The following is a 24,420-nucleotide window of genomic DNA, read 5'->3' on the forward strand; positions in this document are numbered from 1 at the left end:
TAACGAGAGGCAACTTCCCTGGCCCTCCCCCCGCAGAAATTGTTTGCCTGCAGGCCGGCACAAAGTTCCCCCAAAGTTTTCACTGTCTCAAGCTGGCCCCAGAGACCCGCACAATACAGTGGGGGAAAACCTGTGTTTGAAAATCAAATTGTCCATGATATAATTGTGTATTATTAGAGATTATTATTTAATGTGTGTGTGATGGTTGGAACACCTAGCCTACCTCTTGCAGTAATTCAACTCATTAACTTGATCTCCATGCTAGACAAGTTCATTCTTCATTCTAAGACTCAATCACGGACACACTTACTGACAGTTGTGGCTGCTTTGCTTGATGTATTGTTGTCTCTGCCTTCTTGCCCTTTCTGCTGTTGTCTGTGCCCAATAATGTTTGTACCATGTTTTGTGCTGCTACCATGCTGTGTTGTCATGTGTTGCTGCCTTGCTATGTTGTTGTCTTATTTTTATGTAGTGTTGTGTTGTCTCTCTTGTCGTGATGTGTGTTTTGTCCTATATATACAGTATATATATACACACACATATATATATATATATTGATATATATATATACACATGTATATATATTTTTATCACATCCCCCATCCCCGCAGGAGGCCTTTTGCCTTTTGGTAGGCCGGCATTTTAAATACGAATTTGTTCTTAACTGACTTGCCTAGTTAAATAAAGGGTAAATAAAAATAAAATACATTTTAAAAGTTCCCGCACAGTGCTGCTTCTTCCCAGCATACAGTTGAAGTCAGAAGTTTACATACACCGTAGCCAAATACGTTTAAACTCAGTTTTTCACAATTCATGACATTTAATCCTAGTAAAAATTCCCTGTCTTAGGTCAGTTAGGATCACCACTTTATTTTGAGAATGTGAAATGTCAGAATAATAGTAGAGAGAATTACTTATTTCAGATTTCATTTCTTTCATCACATTCCCAGTGGGTCAGAAGTTTACATACACTCAATTAGTATTTGGTAGCATTGCCTTTAAATTGTTTAACTTGGGTCAAACGTTGCGGGTAGACTTCCACAAGCTTCCCACAATAAGTTGGGTGAATTTTGGCGCATTCCTTCTGACAGAGCTGGTGTAACTGAGTCAGGTTTGTAGGCCTCCTTGCTCTCACACGCTTTTTCAGTTCTGCCCAAAAATTTCTATGGGATTGAGGTCAGGGCTTTGTGATGCCACAACTTTGGAAGTATGCTTGGGGTCATTGTCCATTTAGAAGACCCATTTGCGACTAAGCTTTAACTTCCTGACTGATGTCTTGAGATGTTGCTTCAATATATCCACATATTTTTCTACCTCATGATGCCATCATTTTGTGAAGTGCACCAGTCCTTCCTGCAGCAAAGCACCCCCACAACATGATGCTGCCACCCCCGTGCTTCATGGTTGGGATGGTGTTCTTCGGCTTGCAAGCATCCCCCTTTTTCCTCCAAACATAACGATGGTCATTACGGCCAAACAGTTCTATTTTTGTTTCATCAGACCAGAGAACACAACAAAAAAGTACGATCTTTGTCCCCATGTGCAGTTGCAAACCGTAGTCTGGCTTTTTTTTGTCGGTTTTGGAGCAGTGGCTTCTTCCTTGCTGAGTGGCCTTTCAGGTTATGTAGACATAGGACTCATTTTTACTGTGGATATAGATACTTKTGTACCTGTTTCCTCCAGCATCTTCACAAGGTCCTTTGCTGTTGTTCTGGGATTTATTTGTACTTTTCGCACCAAAGTATGTTCATCTCCAGGAGACACAACGCGTCTCCTTCCTGAGCAATATAACGGCCTCGTGGTCACATGGTGTTTATACTTGCGTACTATTGTTTATACAGATGAACATGGTACCTTCAGGCGTCTGGAAATTGCGCCCAATAAATGAACCAGACTTGTGGAGGTCAACAACTTTTTTCTGAAGTCTTGGCTGATTTCTTTTGATTTTCCGATGATGTCAAACAAAGAGGCACTGAGTTTGAAGGTAGGCCTTGAAATACATCCACAGATACACCTCCAATTGACTCAAATGATGTCAATTAGACTTTCAGAAGCTTCTAAAACCATGACATCATTTTCCAAGCTGTTTAAAGGCACAGTCAACTTGGTTTATGTTAACTACTGACCCACTGGAATTCTTATACAGTGGATTATAAATTAACTAATCTGTCTTTAAACAATTGTTGGAAATATTACTTGTGTCATGCACAAAGTAGATGTCCTAACCGAATTGCCAAAACTATAGTTTGTTAACAAGAAATTTGTGKAGTGGTTGAAAAACAAGTTTTAATGACTCCAACCTTAGTGTATGTAAACTTCCGACTTCAACTGTACATGCAGTGAAAAGTGCATTTCTACCCATCTCACCCTTTTCCCCAAAAAAACCTCTGGTGCCTCTTAATTACCAGAAAGATACATTTTCCAAATGTTTTTGTACTCCTTCGACGTCTATTGATACATTATATTTATTGTTTCCATGAATACAATGGTAACTTTTTGTTCTAATTTCCTGCTAACATAAATAAATAAATCGCATAAATCGCTTTTTTGTATTTTCAATGGTGTGGAAAGTGTATATGCTAAAACAGTGCGTTTACGATAAAGAAGTTTCCCACAAACATTTATCCATTATTGTGCAGTGCGAACATCGGAACCTTAGCCTATAATCGTTCTGAGGGGGACCTTGCTCTCCAGTGCACATTTCCTGTTGATTGGAATTTAATGGAATGTCAAAAGCGTAGCTTGTGATCATGCAAATTATTTCAAATATTGTCTATCTGACACTTTGCTAGACGTTCGAATGTAAGTATAAGGTAAGTAGTGGTTTTAGACCTATGTTCTTGATCCAGTAACAATAGCATTTTTCTACCGAAAATATTTGTGGTTAGCTAGCTAACTTAGCTATCAGGAAAAGGCTAACTAACGTTAGAATATTTCCAAGTTGGCAAGCCAGCTAGCTTGCTAAATGCTAACGTACGCTATGATATAGACACAGAACAACGAGACAGAAATTTCACTGGATGTTTAAATGTCAAGCATCTGGTTGTCGTTACCTCTCTTTACCAAATATGGCAGTGAGAGGAAGCCCACTGGCGGGCAGTGAGAGAAGATGGAATGAGATGGACTTCTCATCAATTAAACATTTGATCTCAATACCGTTTGTTCCCAAAACTAGAATCTGTTATGAACAGAACGGACAAAGTTTTGTAGACTGCACCCTTTGCCAAAGTTGAAACAATTCGCGCTGTTTAGGAGTACAAAGGCGAATTGAGTTATTGAACACAAGCACTTCAGAGTAGGCGTTCCCTAACGGAAACGTAAATATGCAGATGTTACTAGAACGCGCCAATATGATGTCGTTAGCGCGTGCTTGGCTCTGCCCACCCCTTTGCTTGGCTCTGCCCACCCCTTTGCTTGGCTCTGCCCACCCCTTTGCTTGGCTCTGCCCACCCCTTTGCTTGGCTCGGCTCTGCCCACCTCCTTGCTTGTTCCCATTGGACACGACGAGCTTTGGTCTCTTGGTTTAGTTATAAAATCTATAATTTTAACTTAGACAGTTTGTAGTCCTAAAACCCGGAAATTAGTTACCTCTGGTTCGTTCAGCCATCCCTATGGGGAAAGAATATACCTTATTTTCTGCGTTTATCCAAAAACCTAAGGTTAACATTTTGTTATATGAGATATCAGTCAGTTAACAATACCTTTTATGTGCTTTTTTTAATTACATAAATGCTTAAGAATTCATTAAAAAGTGACGTTAGCCTCCCGGGTGACGCAGTGGTCWAAGGCACTGCATCGCAGTGCTAGCTGTGCCACCAGAGACTCTGGGTTCGAGCCCAGGCTCTGTCGCAGCCGGCCGCGACCGGGAGGTCCATGGGGCGACGCACAATTGGCCTAGGGTCGTCCGGGTTAGGGAGGGTTTGGCCGGTAGGGATATCCTTGTCTCATCGCCCACTAGCGACTCCTGTGGCGGGCCGGGCGCAGTGCACGCTGACCAGGTTGCTAGGTGTACGGTGTTTCCTCCGGCACATTGGTGCGGCTGGCTTCCGGGTTGGATGCGCACTATGTTAAGAAGCAGTGCGGCTTGGTTGTGTTTCGGAGGACGCATGGCTCTCGACTTTCGTCTCTCCCGAGCCCGTACGGGAGTTGTAGTGATGAGACAAGACAGTAACTACTAATAATTGGATACCACGAAATTGGGGAGAAAAAGGGGGTAAAATGCTGATGATGATAATCTCATAGAACAAAACATACAAGATCCTCCTAAGCCTGTATTTACCACAGACCTTGTTTTCGGCGTTTATCCAAAAACCCTACAAAAACGCCTTTTCCCCATAGGCTTTGTCCAACGAACCATAGCGGAGTTAGTAATGGCGTATTTTTGTAGGCACTATCTCTATAGCTAATGTTATCTTTTTACTAGTCTTTAAAATGGATTGCAGACTGCTAAATAAATATATGAATTAGCTAGCTAGTAAGTGTCAATAATTTCCTAGCATCAAAAGTAGCCAGCAGATCTGACCCGCTTGCCTACAGCTGCACTCATGTGCCTTCATGTGTAGATTAAGACACAGCAGAGCCAGYGCAAGATATGGTTCAGAAAACGTACCTCAATCGAGGGATGAGAAATGCATTGTACTCCGAATTGTCCCATTATCCCAACTGTTACACCGAGAAGATTGCACTGCTAGTTTTTTTGCAGTTGTTCACTATTCTCTGTGTAACAGTTGGGACAATTTGTAGTACAATGCATTTCTCATCCCTCGATTGAGGTAGGTTTTCCGAGTCATATCAATCAAATGTATTTATAAAGCCCTTCTTACATCAGCTGATGTCAAAGTGCTGTACAGAAACCCAGCCTAAAACCCCAAACAGCAAGCAATGCAGGTGTAGAAGCACGGTGGCTGGGAAAAACTCCCTAGAAAGGCCAGAACCTAGGAAGAAACCTAGAGAGGAACCAGGCTGTGAGGGATGGCCAGTCCTCTTCTGGCTGTGCCAGGTGGAGATTATAACAGAACATGGCCAAGATGTTCAAATGTTCATTGATGACCAGCAGGGTAAAATAATAATAATCACAGTGGTTGTAGAGGGTGCAACAGGTCAGCACCTCAGGAGTAAATGTCAGTTGGCTATTCAGAGTATCTCTACCGCTCTACCGCTCCTGCTGTCCCAGGTCTGGGACAAGGTAGCACGTCCGGTGAACAGGTCAGGGTTCCATAGCCTCAGGCAGAACAGTTGAAACTGGAGCAGCAGCACGACCAGGTGGACTGGGGACAGCAAGGAGTCATTAGGCCAGGTAGTCCTGAGGCATGGTCCTTGGGCTCAGGTCTTCCGAAAGAGAGAAATAGAGAGAGCATACTTAAATTCACCAGGACACCGGATAAGACAGGAGAAATACTCCAGATATAACAGACTGACCCTAGCCCCCCGACACAAACTATTGCAGCATAAATACTGGAGGCTGAGACAGCTCTGCAGTTTCTTAATCTACACAGGAAGGCTGTCTGACCTTAGTGCAGCTGTAAGCAAGCTGGTCGCATCTGCTGGCTACATCAACATTAACTAGTGGTAGTATAGTATCAGCCTGCTAGCTGGTCTTCTATCTGCCAGGAGTCCCGGACCAAGCCATTTTTATGTGTGTTGCAGTGGTAGTGACTTGTGTGGGCTAACATCCCTCCCTATCAATGAATTGTAACTTATCCCTCTCTTGTTTTTCTATTCACAAAGGTTGGCAAAAAGTTGTGGGACCAAAATTTGTTTTCTGTGCATGGATGGAAAGCCAATGCGCAGGTATGTGATGACGTCCAGATGTTTTTTGTTGTGTGGCTTGATTTTATTTTGTTTTTTTTWAATTCTTTTATCTGTCAAATAAATWATTATGTCCTTTGACATCTAATGACAATTGTGTACTTGTTTAGTTCATCATTCTTCATTGCAAGTGACAGAAATKTGAGAGTAGTTCATTTTTTATATAGACTAGATTTGTTGGAAATCGTCAAATCAACATGTATAAATGTGTTGTAATGTAATATGATCGAAATTAAGAGGTGTTCAGTTCAGAATGATTCTACAAAACTCAGCAAAAAAGAAACGTCCCTTTTTCAGGACCCTGTCTTTCAAAGATAATTCGTAAAAATCCAAAKAAATTCACAGATCTTCATTGTAAAGGGTTTAAACACTGTTTCTCATGCTTGTTCAATGAACCATAAACAATGAATGAAAATGCACCTGTGGAACAGCATTTAAGACACTAACAGCTAACAGTCAGTAGGCAATTAAGGTCACAGGCATGAAAGCTTCAGACACTAAAGAGGCCTTTCTACTGACTCTGAAAAACACCAAAAGAAAGATGCCCAGGGTCCCTGCTCATCTGTGTGAACGTGCCTTAGGCATGCTGCAAGGAGGCATGAAGACTGCAGATGTGGCCAGGGCAATAAATTGCAATGTCTGTACTGTGAGACGCCTAAGACAGTGCTACAGGGAGACAGGACGGACAGCTGATCGTCCTCGCAGTGGCAGACCACGTGTAACAACACCTGCACAGGATCGGTACATCCGAACATCACACCTGCGGGACAGGTACAGGATGGCATCAACAACTGCCGAGTTACGCCAGGAACGCACAATCCCTCCATCAGTGCTCAGACTGTCCACAATAGGCTGAGAGGCTGGACTGAGGGCTTGTAGGCCTGTTGTAAGGCAGTTCCTCACCAGACATCACCGGCAACAATGTCGCCTATGGGCACAAACCCACCGTCGCTGGACCAGGCAGGACTGGCAAGAAGAAGAAGTCACAGTTTTGTCTCACCAGGGGTGTTGGTCGGATTCGCGTTTATCATCGACGGGATGAGCGTTACACCGAGGCCTGTACTCTGGAGCGGGATCGATTTGGAGATGGAGGGCCCGTCATGGTCTGGGGCGGTGTGTCACAGCATCATCGGACTGAGCTTGTTGTCATTGCAGGCAATCTCAACGCTGTGYATTACAGGGAAGACATCCTCCTCCCTCATGTGGTATCCTTCCTGCAGGTTTTCCTGACATGACCCTCCAGCATGACAATACCGCCACGCACAGAACGAGCAGTATGGCTGATTTCCTGCAAGACAGGAATGTCAGTGTTCTGCCATGGCCAGCGAAGAGCCCGGATCCCAATCCCATTGAGCACGTCTGGGACCTGTTGGATCGGAGGGTGAGGGCTCGGGCTAGGACCCCCCCCCCAGAAATGTCCAAGAACTTGCAGGTGCCTTGGTGGAAGAGTGGGGTAACATCTCACAGCAAGAACTGGCATATCTGGTGCAGTCCATGAGGAGGAGGAGGTGCACTGCAGTACTTAGTATCTGGTGTGGCCACCAGCTGCATTGACTGATACTTTTGATTTTGACTCCCCCCCCCCCCCCCTTTGTTCAGGGACACATTATTCCAATTCTGTTAATCACACGTAGGTGGGACTTGTTCAGTTTATGTCTGTTGTTGAATCTTGTTATGTTCAAACAAATACTTACATGTTAAGTTTGCTGAAAATAAATGCAGTTGACAGTGAGAGGACGTTTCTTTTTTTGCTGAGTTTATATATAGGTGGAGTAGACATTCTCACCTATGACTTGGAAATGACACCAGCCCAGTGAGGTGTCTTGGGTTTTATGAAACTGGGAGTGCTAGGCCTGTATCCAGTATCACTTGTGTCAGTACCCAAAATGCTGTTTGCCCATGTTTCAAGGCCAATTTTAGTCTTTGTGGTTTGACAAGTACATCCACGTTKAGTCTACTTTTTGGGTGAAGAATGAAAAAAGTGGGGGGAAAACAATCAGTTTATCTTATTTAGCCTGGTAAGTATTGATGTACCGTGGACCTCCTGTGAAATTAGATTTGAAAGACAGTTCCCACTTGTTCTGTGTAGTAGCCAATGCTCCCTTCACATTGTATAGGAGATCAGAGACACTCTCCTGTTGCTACTGCATATTGAGCTATAATTGGAAGAGCTGATTGCTGAGGAAATTGCTTGGTCGAGGGGGATGCTAGCTGAAGAGACCTTGGATGCTAGCTGAAGAGACCTTGGATTGCACCCTAGACAACCAGTAAGTCATAGCCTAGTTGAAAGGAGATGTCTATTTTGGTACTTGGTTCTTTCACATCTAGGCCTCAACTTTCCATAGTTCAGACAGACATAGCTGATGTCTTTTTAGCTTAAGGAATTATTGCATCAACTTTGACTCTGGCTCCCACCAATACCAACGTTGACATTACCAATTATTAACTTTGATTGGATTTTTGTGGTGGCTGTTTTTTGTGATAAATCAATGTTAAAGTGTAAATTGTGGATGTTTATCCCTATTCTGTCTGGCTTTATGTGTCTGTTCTGCAGGGGTACCAGCGCACGCCCAGACAACACYGGAATGGACATCACCGCACGCTGCACACTGGGTGATCCCAACAAGCTCCCAGAGGGTGTGCCCCAGCCAGCACGCATGCCCTACGTGTCCGACAAGCACCCTCGCCAGACATTAGAGGTCATCAATCTGCTACGCAAGCACAGAGAACTGTGTGATGTCGTGTTGGTGGTCGGCGCCAAAAAGATCTATGCCCACAGAGTGATCCTTTCGGCCTGCAGCCCTTACTTCAGGGCCATGTTCACAGGCGAGCTGGCCGAGAGCCGTCAGACAGAGGTTGTGATCCGGGACATTGATGAGCGGGCCATGGAGCTGCTCATTGACTTTGCCTACACTTCGCAGGTTACCGTTGAGGAGGGCAATGTGCAGACATTGCTGCCCGCCGCTTGTCTGTTACAGCTGGCCGAGATTCAGGAGGCTTGCTGCGAGTTCCTCAAGCGCCAGTTGGACCCCTCAAATTGCCTGGGTATCCGTGCCTTTGCTGACACCCACTCCTGCCGCGAGCTGCTGCGGATAGCTGACAAGTTTACACAGCACAACTTTCAAGAGGTAAGGTGCATGTGAGTCTCTGTGCACTCACTCTCTGAGGCGCAATCTAAAAAGTGTTTCTTTGTCATTTAGAAAAAATAATGTTGCTCATCTTACCTCTCAGCTTATCAGAGACATTTTTTGGTTTTAGGATCCTGTTAGTTACTTAGTCTAGCTAGTCATTTGAAAATCCACACTGGTTACCAGTTAGTGAACTCCAGAGAGAGGTGTCCCTGAGTAATTTTAGCCCCACAGCCTTAAAAGTGAATCCCAGCAATAAAGTTAATACCTTTTCTACATTGTCTTTTGTTTTCTTTACATACAGTTTTAGAATTTCCATGAAATGAAACCCAGACGTTATTTGTATCCTCAGGAAATAACTGCCACGGAACTTTCAGAATTTTAAATGTGAATTAGATGCTGCTGCCGGTTTAACTTGACTGCCTTACCATGCATCATTCTCTTGACCACAGCCCCTGTCTTTTTGTGGACTTTGAACAGGTTTCACCTGATGAGTGACTTAGGTCATTTTGCTTGCTTTGCCCTCAGGTGATGGAGAGTGAGGAGTTCATGCTGCTTCCAGCCAACCAGCTAATAGATATAATCTCCAGTGACGAACTGAATGTGCGAAGTGAGGAGCAGGTTTTCAATGCAGTCATGGCCTGGGTCAAGTACAGCATTCAGGAGCGCCGGCCACAGCTGCCACAGGTGATAATACCTGCTATATAAATAAATAATCGTATGAGATGGTATGTGGTGTTGCAATGATATATACCTGTAGTTTTGATTCACAAAAGAAATGTAACACTAAGGACAGTCTGTTTAAAATCAAAAGTGTTTGTAACTTATTCCACTTGGTAAGTCATTGAGTTAGGATATGTTTTCTGGTTATAGGTCCTCCAGCATGTTCGTCTTCCTCTTCTGAGCCCAAAATTCCTGGTGGGAACGGTAGGATCAGACCCTCTCATCAAAAGTGATGAGGAGTGCAGAGACCTGGTTGATGAGGCAAAGAATTACCTGCTCTTGCCCCAAGAGCGCCCTCTAATGCAAGGGCCAAGAACACGCCCTCGGAAGCCCATCCGGTGTGGAGAAGTGCTGTTTGCAGGTTAGTATCTTAACTCTTGAACCTCGCTGCATTCTCTTAGTACCCATGTCTGATCACTTCTGCTTTCAAAGGTATTTCAAAATGACAGTCGTGTACTTTTTCCAACATGTTGCCATTGAATATTCTAACGGGTAGGGTTAGAAGAGACAAAGTTGCACCAAGTTTTTAAAAAATGTCTTCATGTTCCCAGTTGGCGGGTGGTGCAGTGGGGATGCCATCTCCAGTGTGGAACGATATGACCCACAGACCAACGAGTGGCGCATGGTGGCTTCCATGAGTAAGAGGCGCTGTGGAGTGGGTGTCAGCGTCCTTGACGATCTTCTCTATGCTGTTGGCGGCCATGACGGGTCCTCGTATCTCAACAGTGTGGAGAGGTTAGCGTTTCCTTCCCCGTTTTGAAAACGATGTCTACCGGGTCACCACCTCGTTAATGTTTATTTATAGGGCCTTGTCCCAAATGGCACTACTTATGACCTGGGTCCACAGGGCTCTGGTCAAAGTAGTGTACTATATAGGGAATATTGGGACACACCCTAGATCTTATCAAAAGGCTGGTCTTCCTTCCATTGTTGAACTTCCTTATCTTAGTGTACTGTACTGAACTCACTCTCCACTACAGGTATGACCCCAAGACAAATCAGTGGAGTAGTGATGTAGCTCCCACAAGCACGTGCAGGACCAGTGTGGGTGTGGCTGTCCTGGGAGGGTATCTGTATGCAGTAGGGGGCCAAGATGGAGTATCCTGCCTCAACATTGTTGAAAGGTCACACTTACAATACATATTCACGGTTTAATTTGCTGTATTTGTCTTCTACAAATCACACTTTTCTATCATGCTGAGGCAAAGACAATTCATCTTGCAATACTAAAAGTATTATAACAAACAATTGACATGCCTCCTGAAATATCACAGAAAGCTGACTCCACTAAGTAATGTGACTATGCATGATCTGTTACAGATATGACCCCAAGGAGAACAAATGGACGCGCGTGGCCTCGATGAGCACCAGGCGCCTGGGTGTAGCCGTGGCTGTACTGGGGGGCTTCCTCTATGCAGTGGGAGGTTCAGACGGCACGTCCCCTCTCAATACAGGTACAGATGAAGCACTTAGAAAACAGTACAATATCTTTCATTAGTCAGCACATCACTAACAGGGTGTACACTATTTATTTATACAGATAATCCACTGTAGAAGTTTAAGAGATCCTAGAATCACAATGTCCCTATAGTTCCCTAGAGATCTGGGTTGTATCCATTAGGCACCAAATGGATGAAAACGGACTGAAACAGGGAGACTATCTGAGCTTGTCCAATAAGAAASACTTGTTAACTTGCTACGCTTTGTTATAGTGCACACTAATGAATATGACCCTGCTCTAATCCCCTTTCTTACTCCATTTCTGCTCTGCCTCTGCTCCAATCTTACCACAGTAGAGAGGTACAACCCCCAGGAGAACCGCTGGCACACCGTCTCTCCCATGGGCACCAGGAGAAAACACTTGGGCTGTGCAGTGTACCAGGACATGATCTACTCCGTAGGAGGCCGGGACGACACCACCGAGCTGAGCAGTGCCGAGCGCTACAACCCCAGGACCAACCAGTGGTCACCTGTTGTAGCCATGACTTCAAGACGTAGTGGGGTCAGTCTGGATCTTTCACATTGATTTCTGTTTGGTTTGGGTGCTTTATTTTAGGATAAAGAGTCGAAGTGTTGGACTTTTCAATCAAATCAGGTAATTTAGTGAAAGTTGGGATTAACTAGCTAGAAAATGAATCTGTTGCTTTACACCTGTTGATGTTTGGAGCATTGTTTGTCTTGCAGGTTGGACTAGCAGTGGTAAATGGCCAGTTAATGGCTGTGGGTGGCTTTGACGGGACAACGTATCTTAAAACAATAGAGGTCTATGATCCTGACGCTAACACATGGAGGTAGGTAACCGCATGCAACAGGTTGAGACATATTATCCCTAGAGGGCTTGTGTTGAACGTGAAGATATTCATTTCCTTCTCTCCCTCCAGGCTCTATGGTGGAATGAACTATAGGCGACTTGGAGGAGGGGTTGGTGTTATCAAAATGACTCACTGTGAATCACACATATGGTAGCACCTCCAAGTCAAAGGCCTCACCGTCGCATGTGCCTCCRAAAGAAACATTGTTTATCATGCAAGGAACGAAGTCTATATTAACTGTAACACAGCCATGTTATTGGCAAGCCAAGGAAATGTCTTGTGACTACAAGCTTTACTGTTCCTGTGTCAAGTCTGGAAGGCTTATCTAGGAGCCTACGGTTCATCTCTCTTCTGTACTTCCTGTATTATGACTTGACAAGGCCAAGAGGAACCAACTCTGAATAGATCAATGACATGAGCTATTGTTTGACATCATGGGGGGAAAACCCTTCATTTCCTCTTTTTCGGTTACTGAAATGGAATACTGCAGCCGCACTTTAAGATACAGTTCAGATTTTTGCTGTGGTACCAGTTATACTATACCGTTTAGTTTCCATGAAGAAGAATCTTCAAAGAGAACTGAAGGTGCAAGATGTGGTCTCACTGCTTCCCTTGATCCTCGTTGTGAAAAGTGGATGAACTTGTTAGGCAGTTTAAATCTCTAAATTAAATGCACTGTGAATTTTTTGTTTGTTGCTGTTTTTATTAGTTTGACACACTGAGCATAACCTGGATTTCTACGTTCACAACTGGGGTCAATTGTTGGTACGGTGGCACTTACACAATATTACAACAGTTTCATACAAGATTGTTGCCCATTTAAGACTGGACAGGGGATATACATTTTKTGGAGCAACTTTTTTTTTTACATTGACACATTTCTGAGACAAGTCTTGCACTTTAATCTATTATAGATTCTTCTTGAGGAATTAGTTGCATTGCGGTTCATCTAAGACACAGTAAGGAATAATGAACTGGTTGATATTATGCACCTCTTAATTGGTGACCATGCAAAACAGATGGACATTCAGTAATATCCTTAGACTTTTTTAAATTATGTAAATCCTGATGAATCTCATGTTACCATTTGTCACTGCTATTGAGCAAAATATACAATCATGTGTTTTGCTGAAACTCAACCCCTGTAAATATGTTATCACCCAAATGTGTCAGATTATGCAAGTGTTCACAAGTAATTATTAGCCTGATCACCAAATATTTTTTTTAATGAATGTGTCCCTTTGGCTGTGTTCAGCCAGCCCAATTCTGATCATTTTCCCCCCTACTAATTGGTCTTTTGACCAATCACATCAGATATGTTTAAGAGCTAACCAGTGGCTGCATCTACACAGGCAGCCCAATTGTTTTCCACAAATTGGTCAGCTGTGAAAAGCTCCGCCTGGAAAAAATATCAGAATTGGGCTGCCGCTGTAAACGCAGCCTTTCACAAAAGTATGGAACCGTTGAGGGCAAATGTATTGGTGCTTTATTTTTGCTGAAGGTCTGACATTTCTCTTTGAGCTGTAAGCCTGGCATTTTACCCCTATTAGATGACGTGGAATTGTCTGTACTGACAAAATACCCCATGCTGTTAATAAAAACACTTTATTTCAAACTTTAAGCTCAAACAATTGTTTTTGGAAATGTATTTACATGTACTATTTGTTACATCTACCATTTAGGAAATCACTAGGCTAGTTCTCTGGGACACCAGGCTTTCTTACAGTTTGCCAATTACTGTATCTGGACTGAAACAATGACATCTTCAGAACTGCCCAAGTTACTTGACGGTTTACCATGTATCAAACCTGATTAATCAACTATCACCCCACACTGACAGAACCAACATTGGCAAGTTTAAGCTGTAACACATTTACTTCTACACTATTGCGCTTCTAGTGAATAATATCTAGTGACCGAAACCACAGAACAATGGCAAGGTACACAATCAGCAAAAGCATCGCTATTTTGAAATGTTTGCATTTGCCTTTTCATACAATACATGAATATTAAAAAAGTCAAACGGTTTAATTTCATATGGACAGTAATTTTGTGGTATACAGGTATTTTACAAAACAAAACAAACATTGATTTGTGATGTCAAAGATAGTCTGCTTAGATGGGCATCTTCAGGAGAGCACATTCTGTCAGCAGTTGCAGGATGGTGGGGATGTAATTAGGGCTTGCAATCTGTGATGGAAAATGAATAGTTAGATAACAGATACTACTTTATCTCGAACCACGTGTCAGCTACACAAGGGTTAGTTGGAAATCCATTCACAAGTTAGAAACATACTGTACTAATTACATACTATATAATTGTTCACCTTTTTAAGTGTGTGGCTGAGCCCATTTGACATGCAAGTTACATGTTACAAATAGCCAGTCACTTGCGTTTAGACTAGATATAGATATGTTAGATTTTCCATATGTGCATATCTACCTTGATTTTCCCACTATGGTGAGAAGAACCCAAAGCCGTGGAGATCTGCATCAGTGACCCAGCAGACAAGTCTATCCTGAAGTGCCTGAAGAAGTGTGACTGCAGCCCTTTGATGAACCCAGTGACCTCATCAATGCTGATGCTGTCCTCTGTAGTGTCAACCTGCCGCATGCTGTCCCAAAGCTCCCAGGCATCTTGTGGGTGGACGGTGTACGTAACATCCATAGGGGGTAGTGTTGGGAGAGTCCAGACCAGTTTCAGGTACTGGATGTTGATGGTGGGGTGGCACCCAGTCCATAGGGATGCGAGCCACTGGAGGTTGGTAGAGTTGATACCAAGAGGGCCGAAGCAACAGTCAAATGTCTTTTCAAACCAGGATTTGACCAACACTGTGAGCGATTCTGGTCCTCTGGTGCAGAACAAAGGCAAACTGACAAATTCCAGGGGTAGTGATCGGAGATAATCCAAGTCACCGTTGACGCAGGTCAGCCAGCCACTCCACACAACCTTCTGAGCATCATCTTTTGCAGAAAACGCTTGTTTGGAGAGAATCTGTGATGAGAACAGATGGCAATAAACACCACAGTCAAGGGATTCCACAGAAGAATAAAGTATGAACTCCAAACTACATTTAGAGGAAAAACCCTTACCTGTATGAAAACTGTTTCAGCATCTTTATCCGTCTCTGCCAACCCAAGGACCACAGAAAAATTGACCTTGAAGCCCAACTCCTGACCAACTTCAATCGCCAGGCCCTGTTGCTTCTCTGATACGATGAAAGCTGATAGTTGCTTTGAGTAGGATTTCAACTGAGTGTGTCTAAACTGGTACAAAGGTGTGACATACGACAGCTGCCATTCCTTCTTCACCAGAAGTGCTACTTGGTCTGGGTCAACCTGTTTCTAGACAGCAAAGAGACATACATCAGATAGATCTAAATATTATACACTCAAATTATGTCTGATGAAAATATGTCAAGCAGGGCTATAAATCAAGCATACAGATTAGTTGACTCGTCAACAATGATGTATGAGAAGAATTGTGAATACAACCACATTGATTGGCCTTAGCTACTTACTGTGATATCACATGACTTTGGAGCCTTTCTACTTCTTGGTATTCTTAGAGCTGTCAGAAGGCCTGATGTGTATGCCAGATGAGTTGCTTCAACACAGCTTCGCATTGATTGCCTGTAACTCTTGCTCCTTCGTTGTGCCAAGGCATTGTTGCGTGGGGTCTCCTCAGTGCTATAAAGAACAGATCACATTAGGATAGTTAGTGAAACATTGTATTATTTTACACCATGCATACAAAGTTAATAAAAAAAATAGGTGAAAATTATGAAAAGTAGTAATTTGTCACAAACATTTTCAAAAAGCCATGATTTATTTCAATAAACAGACTGAGAAAATGTATATTTAAATAAAATAATAAAACACAGGATGGTCTATTTAGGAATCAAATTACAGAGATTATTATAAAGCTCAAGGGCTTATTTGGATTTAACCAATTTCAACAATTGTTTATATAACTTTACCTTGTTTAACCTCTTAATTGTAAAGTCCCCTTGGGGACCCTATTAGATTTTTTTTTAAATTCAATTCAGTCTGGTATGAGAAGGTAACCCCTATCTGAAAAAGCAAGGTGTCTGCGGAAGCTGATTATCTTGGCTATTGATCGGCGCCTTCAAATCTTTGGTGCGATTTACTACCATATTTGGGCATACACATTTATAAGGGAAGACCGAGCCGATTACCTCATTTCCAGATGGCTGCTACCTACATTCCTGTTAGCATTGTGAAGCATAAACAAAATAAACACAGAATACGTTGATACACACCGAAGACCGAGACTCAACAGACCATGAGGATATCTTATTTAACTGCTGCGTACCCGGGGTCTAGTAGGGCGCACACTCAGTGAAGCTCAGGAGCGCAGACATACATCAGATAGGATCTCATTATCTGATCAACTTTTTCTTTCGCTGTGTAAATTGACTGGATATACCCACTGCAGTATTAAGCCTAACATTGAGCTTATGAATGATGGGCTAATATGCATATGCTTAACTAGCTATAGGCTACATCTCGAGCCTGTATGTACGCTTGCTGAATGTAAAATAAGCTACAGCATGAACTGGCGGGGAGTAGGAAGGAGAATCCCATATTTTCCTATAGTATGCCCATCTTAACACCGGGCTAAATCCTAACAAAAATAGGCATACCATATGATTGGCCTGCTAAAAAGAAACGGGGCAGTGAAAAAAAATTATAATTTGATCATACATTCGGCTTTCCTGTCCTCCATAAAAAAAGAAGATATTATTTAAATGTTAGGGTGGGTATGAATAGATCATTATATGTGATCCAGTACCGAAATGCATCCCAAAAGGTTTTAGTAAGTTGAAAGATGATCTGCCGTTTCGATATGAGGTACAAAAAACACAATGGTTAAAGTCAAAGTTAAATCTCTGTTTATGAAATCGTTAGGCCAACATGAGTAAATGCCATTCATTGTTTTGATATGAACTTCTTTAGGTTTAGGGTCAGGGTTTCCTAAACGGTCTTGGGGACCACCCTGGGTGCACGTTTAGGTTTTTGCCCTAGCACTACACAGCCGATTCAAATAACCAACTCATCATCAAGCTTTAATTATTTGAATCAGCTGTGTAGTGGTTGGGCAAAAAACAAAACGTGCACCAGGGGGGCCCCAGGACCAAGATTGGGAAACCCTGCTTTAGGTGATAAAGGAAAATAAAGGCACCTGGTTCTTATTCTGACTATATAACTTCTAGTGACATCTAACATATTTCCTTTTCAAAGGTGGAGGGAAACACTGTARTAAGAATATAACTAAAGAAAACATACAGATAACTGCCAAAATAATGGCTTCACTTGAGTAAATGAGGGATAAAGTGTATTTGAAAGCAGGTGCTTCCACAGGTGTGGTTCCTGAGTTAATTAAGCAGTTAATGTCCCATCATGCTTAGGGTCATGTATAAAAATGCTGGGCAGCAGAGGGGAAGAGGTGAAGTGAGATAGATAACTGGGCCCAAAATCTGTCTTCTTCAGCAGGTGGCGGTTTWAAAAAAAAATCCACAAACACCAAGCAAGTCAATGAGTGTCGAATTTGGTCAACAAAATGTATGGCTTATTTGATAGAAGTTTAGTAATGCTTAGGTTGTTACGAGTGTACTGATGAGTAGGACACGTGATATCCCGGCAACTTTGAGAAAAAACTACCAGAGTTGTGCCTGTTCACAATGTCATGACTGTTCTATGAGGATCCGAATGGATCAGATCAGCTTGGCAATAGATAACCAGACCCTCTCTCACCCACAGAGGGGTGTGTGAGTTTTAAAAGAGAGATTATCATCTAACCAAATTCCAAGGTATTTACAGGTGGGAACACGTTCCAAAAGAGAGCCATCATGGGTAGCAATGTTCAGATTCCAATTGTATACTTTTGGATCGTGAAAATACCATATACTTAGTTTTACTTGAATTAAGCACCAGCCTAAGATCTACAAGTGCATCTTGAAGCAATTCAAAGTCAAACTGCAGGAATGTAAATTCTTGAGCGAGTGATGGGCTGTGGCATATAGTACTGTGTCATCAGCATAGAAATGAAAGTTGCATTTTTTCACTGAGTTACAGATATCATTTATGTATATAGTGAATAATGAAGGACCTAAAATCGAACCTTGTGGGACTCCTTTGTGAACAGTGACACAATCAGATTTTTACCCCATCTGCAATAATAGCCTGAGATCTATCACTGAGATAATTCTGAAACCACAAACGTATCTGAGGCCGACCCCAATGAGGTCAGTCTCTTCAGCAGAAGAGAATGATCAACTGTATCGAACGCCTTCGACAGATCAACAAACAAAGCAACACAGTTCAACTTCTTATCCAACGCTCTTACAATATAATTTACAACCAGTGTGGAGGCTGTGATAGTACTGTGCCCCGGTCTAAAACCGGACTTAAATTAGTTCAGTATGCAGTTGTCAGACAAGAAAGATCACAGCTGTACATTTACCAATGACTAACATTTTTACAAGACAAGACAGCTCGATAATTATCAAGGTCACCAGTATCCCCACCTTTGTGCAGAGGCAGCACATAGGCAGTTTTCCAAATCTTAGGTATGACCCCAGAGGTTAACGTGAGGTTACAAATATGAGTAAGAGCACCAGCGATAAGTGGTGCAGCTCTAACCAGCAACCCTGGGCCAAGTTTGTCAGCCCCTGTTGCTTTCATAGTGTCTATGGCTAAGGCATCAATAACTTTCTCCTCTGTGAAGAGGCTTAGTGAGAAATCTTGACCATCAGCATACTTCATGCATAATCCCTTCATGTGTATATTTTCTTCCTTCATTTGTGGTCGACATTTTCTCAAAAAGATTGCCCGCTACAATGAAGTGATTGTTGAAGGCATTGGCAATGGCGTTCTTATCAGTAATGAGTCCAGTATCCAACCCTATCTGATTTGGGAGTGTGGAGTGCATATTGTTCTTTAATGTTTTAAGTACTTTCCAGAATTTGGCTGGATTCCCATAACAGTCATTTAAACTAATCACATAGTAATCCGATTTTGTTCTTCTAACAAGTCTGATGCACAGGTTTCTCAGCTGCCTAAAAGTCTGCCAGTCAGAGCTAGAAGAAGTTTCTCTAGCCTTAGCCCAACGTGCAACACAACTGTTGTTGTGTCAGGAATCTGCTTCTTGACTACTGGTAAAATTCCTTATTAAATCAGTGACTTTAGCACCTGGAAAACCAAATGTGCGTGTATCTTGGATTGACACTTGCTTTACCATTGAGCTCCCGATTAAAACGGTAGCTAGCCGTTTACCATTATTATTTTCTTCCAAAGCCTTTTGTACAGCTCCATTTTTATTCTTGGTTTTTCCAACTCGGCCACCACAGATCACACTCATTGCTTCCGTCGCTGTAGAGGGTTGAGATAATGCCAGCGAGGACCTCTGAGTCCCACGCCGTACCGCTTGGTCCACAAAGGAGCCGCTAGCTGTAGCCTCTGGAGAAGAACCAGCATCCCCTTTCTGCAATGGCCAATCCAATGACGATAGTCTGCCTGATGGCGAGACTCCCCTCAGCTTGGTGTTGTTTGCTGCCAATGGAGTGGAGAACGAGAAGGTAGGAGGACGTGGCTTCCCCAATAGCTGGTGCAAATTAGCAATTTGTTTACTCAAAGTAGCAACTTCTTCTCTATAGCCTTCGGCTAGAAGGCAATTGCTACATTGGAAGTTTAGGTGTTTTTCTTTATCTCGGAACTGGCCRAAATAGACACAGCTCCGGCATTTTATATATTGCTTGTGCAATCCAACGTCCTTCATCGTGCGATAAAATCAGTACTCTCTGAAACTAGAGAAAGGTGACTACACGGTGTGTACAAAGCAGTACTAGACAGACCCATGCTGATCCAATGTAGGCACTATATCACTGGGAGAGGTTTCCACTGTGTAGGGGTAAGTGGACCCATGTAGCGGGCACACGGGCGAGGTACGTAAAAAAAAAACTCATGGCCCTAAAACCAGATGTTCTCGACTACTCTACCCGTAGCTCTAACTTAGGCGTTGTTTTATACAAATATTTGCGCTGACAATATCTGTACRATGAGGTTGTTAAGGTTAAAAGGAGATTAGTTCATGGCCAGTTTAGAAATCTCAATGAAAAAAATATTAGCCACCAAAACAAAAAACATTTACATTTTCAAATAAAACATTGTAACTATTTTAATTTGATGGTACCATTCATTGGATCAAATTAAATTAGAGCTCACCAGATTGTAGCCCTAAAAAACAAATTAGTTACCTCTGGTTACCTCCATTCCTATGGGGGGAAAAAATGGGTTTTGGGATAAAGGGCAAAAATAAGGTCTGAGGTTAACACAGACTTAGGAGAGTTTATACATTTTGTTCTAAGAGATGTCATTCAGTTAACATGACCTTTATGAACTTTGAAGCCTTTATCTGCTTGTTTTCATTACATAATTAAATGATTCAAAATTCACAGGAAGTGACGTTAGCTGATGAACAAATAGAACAAAACTCGGATGTGGCAGAGTTTGCAAACTATCACGGATTACAAAGAGAAACCCAGCCACGAGCTGCCCAGTGACACAAGCCTACCAGACCAGCTAAATGTCTTCTGCATGAGAGCACCAGCTGCTCCGGACAACTGTTTGATCACGCTCTCCGTAGCTGATGTGAGTAAGACCTTTAAACAGGTTAACATTCACAAGGACGCAGGGCCAGATGGATTACCAGGATGCGTACTCAGCATGCGCTGACCAGCGGGCAAGTGCCTCTTCACTGACATTTTCAACCTCTCCCGGACCCAGTCTGTAATACCTACATGTTTCAAGTAGACCACCATAGTCCCTGTGCCCAAGAACGCCAAAGTAACCTGTCTAAATGACAATCGCCCAGTAGCACTCACATATGTAGCCATGAAATGCTTTGAAAGGCTGGTCATCATGGCTCACACCATCACCGTAATCCCAGACACCCTGGACCCACTCCAATTCGCATACAACCCCAACAGACGACACATTCTCTATTGCACTCCACACTGTCCGTTCCCACCTGGACAAGAAGAACACCTATGTGAGATGGCTGTTAATTGACTAGAGCTCAGTGTTCAACACCATTGTGTATAAACACAAACACATTTCCTTGACAACAGCTCTGCGCTGCTCCATGAAGTGCAAGAAGTATGAATGATCTGACTTCCGCAGTGCCCGTATCACTGTAAATGTTGCACGGCCAAGGCAAACTTAAGAGTGACCATGCAGCGCCTTTAAGACTAAACATCTCCCTCTGAAACCAGATCCTGGACTTCCTGACAGTCAAGATGAACTTAATGATGGTGTTGGAGTTGTGCGTGGCTACAAAGTTGTGGGTGAACAGGGAGTATAGGAGGGGACTAAGCACGCACACCTGAGGAGCCCCTGTGTTGAGGGTCAGCGTGTGCTGTACCCTCACCACCTGGGGCGGAGTTATTCCCTCCATAAGGCAACCAAACAGGCAAAACAGTACAGTCGCAATTCAACAGCTCAGACACGAAAATAATCTGGCAGGTGTTTTTGGGAGATGCGATGGATCATTGGGGATCATTCAATATTCCCTTTCTTTTGTTGTTCAGTGAAATCATCCCATGTGAAGAGTCAACTCAACTAAAGTTACATTCGTACCTAAATAGTTTTTTTTCTATTGGAAGGATATGCAATTATGTCTGCTTATGACAAGGTAAAATGTTTATGTTTTTCTCCACAGAAATATATCCAATGTAAAAAAGAACTACATTTAAATGGTATTAATTATAACTTACATATATATCCATTAATTCCAAAATAATCCCATTAATTTCCACGGAAAGTTTCCACCTCTGAATATTCCCCAAAATGTGCAACCCTATACACGTCACTGACAATCTGAAATGGTCCAAACACAGACAGCGTGATGAAGGAGGCTGAAGAAATTTGGCTTGGTCCCTAAGACCCTCACAAACTTTTACAGATCTGCAATTGAGAGAATCTTATCGGGCTGTATCGCCGCCTGGTACGGCAACTGCACAGCACGCAACAGCAGGGCTCTCCAGAGGGTGGTGTGGTCTGCCCAACGCATCACCGGGGGCACACTGCCTGCCCTCCAAGACACCTACAGCATCCGATGTCACAGGAAGGCCAAAAAGATCATCAACCACCCGAGCCACAGCCTGTTCACCCCGCTACTATCCAGAACGCAAGGTCAGTACAGGTGCATCAAAGCTGGGAACGAGAGACTGAAAAACAGCTTCTATCACAAGGTGTTCAGACTGTTAAATAGCCATCACTAGCCGGCTAACACCCGGTTACTCAACACTGCACCTTAGAGGCTTGATGGGCTGCATCACCGCTTGGTACGGCAACTGTTTGGCATCTGACCTCAAGGCGCTACAGAGTGTAGTGTGTACGGCCCAATACATCACTGGACCCGAGCTCCCTGACACCCAGGACCTCTATACCAGGCAGCGTAAGAGGAAGACTTTAAATTGTCAAAAACTCCAGCCGCCCAAATCATAGACTGTTCTTTCTGCTACCACACCCTGCATGGCACCAATGCATCAAGTCTGTAATCAACAGGACCTTGAACAGCTTCTACCCCCAAGCCATAAGACTGCTAAATAGTTAACCAAATAGCTACCTGGACTATGTGCATTGACCCTTTTTGCWCTAACTTTGACTCATTACATACGTTGCTGCTACTGTTTATCTGTTAATTTATTCCAAGTTATATGTACATATCTACCTCGTACCCTAGCTCTTAATCATGACTAAGTTCCATTAAAATTACACAAGAGTCATTGGACAAAGGTGTCTTCCGTATGGGGGAACTTTGTTAAGAGCCCATCGCTCGGTCTGAACATTAACATGCATCGCTTGCGGTATGGTCTTTCATATCAGCAATAAATACTTTTCAAAAAACAAAACCTTAAATCGATACACACCTTTATAGTGTTACTGTTCCCACACGGCCATATCTCCATGATATTTTACGTGTATATGGAAGGCGGAGGGACCGCCTGTGTTAATTAGCCATCTAGCATGTGCATGTTCTGAACACCTGTGTGTAATTGAAGAAGGCTGCCAGAAACATGTCACTGAAAAATACTGTTGGCTGCAACTGTGATAAAGACAGTTAAAACAATGTACAGTACAGTCCCGGTACCCCATGTATAGCCAAGTTATCATTACTCATTGTGTTACCCATTATGTATTATTACGGTTATTATTACATGTTTCACATTGCTATTATTTTCTCAATTTCGCCATTAGCCTCTACACCTGTTGTTTGTGAAGCATGTGACGAATAACATTTGGATTTGAGCGTATAAGAGCTTCTAAGCCCGTTTATGAACTGGGTGGTTCGAGCCCTGAATGCTGATTGACTGACAGCCGTGGTTTATCAGACCGTATACCACGGGTATGACAAAACATGTATGTTTTACTGCTCTAATTACGCTGGTAACCAGTTTATAACAGCAATTAGGCATCTCAGGGCTTGTGTCCCTATGCATCGTGCGTAAGAACAGCCCTTAGCCGTGGTATACTGACCATATACCACACCCCCAACCTATTTGAGCAGTTTATCCAAAAACCCTAGTTACAACAACCCCAGACATTTCCCCGTGGGCTTTGTCCAACGAGCCATGGCGGAGTTAGTACCCACAAAAATATGCTATTACTCTATATCCCCTTTTCCACATACTAACTAGCATGGCCTTGTTCTCTGTCAAAAAAGGGTTGCTAACGCTAGCTGGCAAGCTTTGTTTTGGCAAAGCAGACGCTGTTTTGATACGATCTCGTTTTCCTCGCTGACCAACAGCTTAGTTAGCAATCTTTTTATATGCTAACCTCGATAACATAGCTGTCTATCGACATTAATTAATAATAGGTAAGAAAGTGCACTATATTTGTACCTGTTTCGTTCCTCCATCACTGGAAAAAAAAAAATAACACCAGCAAAGCCAGGAAGTGGATTTGAACATCGCGCTTTCCCATGATGCAACTGGAATCTTGATAAGAAAATGTAGTCAAGTACAGCATCATTCAACATTTTAGTCGAATTGCAGATTTATGTTCACTCGGCAATTATGCCGAATAAGTCATGGATCCACCTCTAAAAATCTAGTTATATTTTCATACAGCTGAATCTTCAAATGCTCTCATGATAATGTGTAGCATAAAGAAAACAAATATTGTAATATATCCTTATCGTCGTTTGACTACTTAGGCCAGAAATAGAACGCTCTCCCCCGCCATGTGTTACACAAATTACTGATCTGTAAATCTAACGAATGGACACACTACAACGTAACTGTCGGTACCAAGCACATCCACATTTATTGAGTTTTGTCAATGGCGCTGTCTTTTCAGACTGAACACGGAGAAATCATGGGCTGGAGAAATCAACAAACGCTGTCGTTTTGAGAATAATCGAC

At 42.8% G+C, this 24,420-nt stretch overlaps 2 protein-coding genes across 7 annotated transcripts; one reads left to right on the forward strand and one right to left on the reverse strand.

The window, feature by feature from the left end:
• Positions 1-2,688: 2,688 nt before the first annotated feature.
• LOC111956370 (kelch-like protein 20) lies at positions 2,689-13,592 on the forward strand. Of its 5 annotated transcripts, none has more exons than XM_070436746.1 (12): positions 2,689-2,813; positions 5,728-5,790; positions 7,926-8,075; positions 8,363-8,936; positions 9,465-9,623; positions 9,810-10,020; positions 10,211-10,394; positions 10,640-10,783; positions 10,980-11,113; positions 11,453-11,661; positions 11,844-11,950; positions 12,041-13,592. In XM_070436746.1, exons 3-12 carry the CDS (start codon positions 8,035-8,037, stop codon positions 12,123-12,125), a joined length of 1,848 nt encoding a protein of 615 aa, XP_070292847.1. In that variant the 5' UTR covers positions 2,689-2,813; positions 5,728-5,790; positions 7,926-8,034; the 3' UTR covers positions 12,126-13,592. The 5 variants fall into 5 exon arrangements, with proteins under 5 accessions (XP_070292847.1, XP_023832595.1, XP_070292845.1 ...); XM_070436747.1 differs by having other exon boundaries at positions 2,699-2,802; XM_023976827.2 differs by lacking the exon at positions 7,926-8,075.
• Positions 13,593-13,980: 388 nt separating this feature from the next.
• On the reverse strand, positions 13,981-24,050 carry LOC111956371 (centromere protein L). 2 transcript variants are annotated; one of them, XM_023976828.2, is made up of 5 exons: positions 23,899-24,050; positions 15,493-15,661; positions 15,065-15,316; positions 14,415-14,966; positions 13,981-14,161 (listed from the first exon to the last, which is right to left on the reverse strand). In XM_023976828.2, exons 1-5 carry the CDS (start codon positions 24,033-24,035, stop codon positions 14,087-14,089), a joined length of 1,185 nt encoding a protein of 394 aa, XP_023832596.1. In that variant the 5' UTR covers positions 24,036-24,050; the 3' UTR covers positions 13,981-14,086. The 2 variants fall into 2 exon arrangements, with proteins under 2 accessions (XP_023832596.1, XP_023832598.1); XM_023976830.2 differs by lacking the exon at positions 23,899-24,050 and adding an exon at positions 22,927-23,002.
• Positions 24,051-24,420: the final 370 nt, after the last annotated feature.

Source organism: Salvelinus sp. IW2-2015, linkage group LG32 (genome assembly GCF_002910315.2).
Source record: "Salvelinus sp. IW2-2015 linkage group LG32, ASM291031v2, whole genome shotgun sequence".
In the NCBI taxonomy this organism is placed as follows: Eukaryota; Metazoa; Chordata; class Actinopteri; order Salmoniformes; family Salmonidae; genus Salvelinus; species Salvelinus sp. IW2-2015.

Bases quoted from the DNA above. Each gene is read 5' to 3' on its own strand.
- LOC111956371 (XM_023976828.2), bottom strand. From the start codon at position 24,035: ATGTTGAATGATGCTGTACTTGACTACATTTTCTTATCAAGATTCCAG. The intron at 15,317-15,492 runs GTAAGTAGCTAA...TTTGCTGTCTAG, and splicing joins CAAAGTCATGTGATATCACA to AAACAGGTTGACCCAGACCA. The intron at 14,162-14,414 runs GTAGATATGCAC...TTTCCATCACAG, and splicing joins ACCATAGTGGGAAAATCAAG to ATTGCAAGCCCTAATTACAT.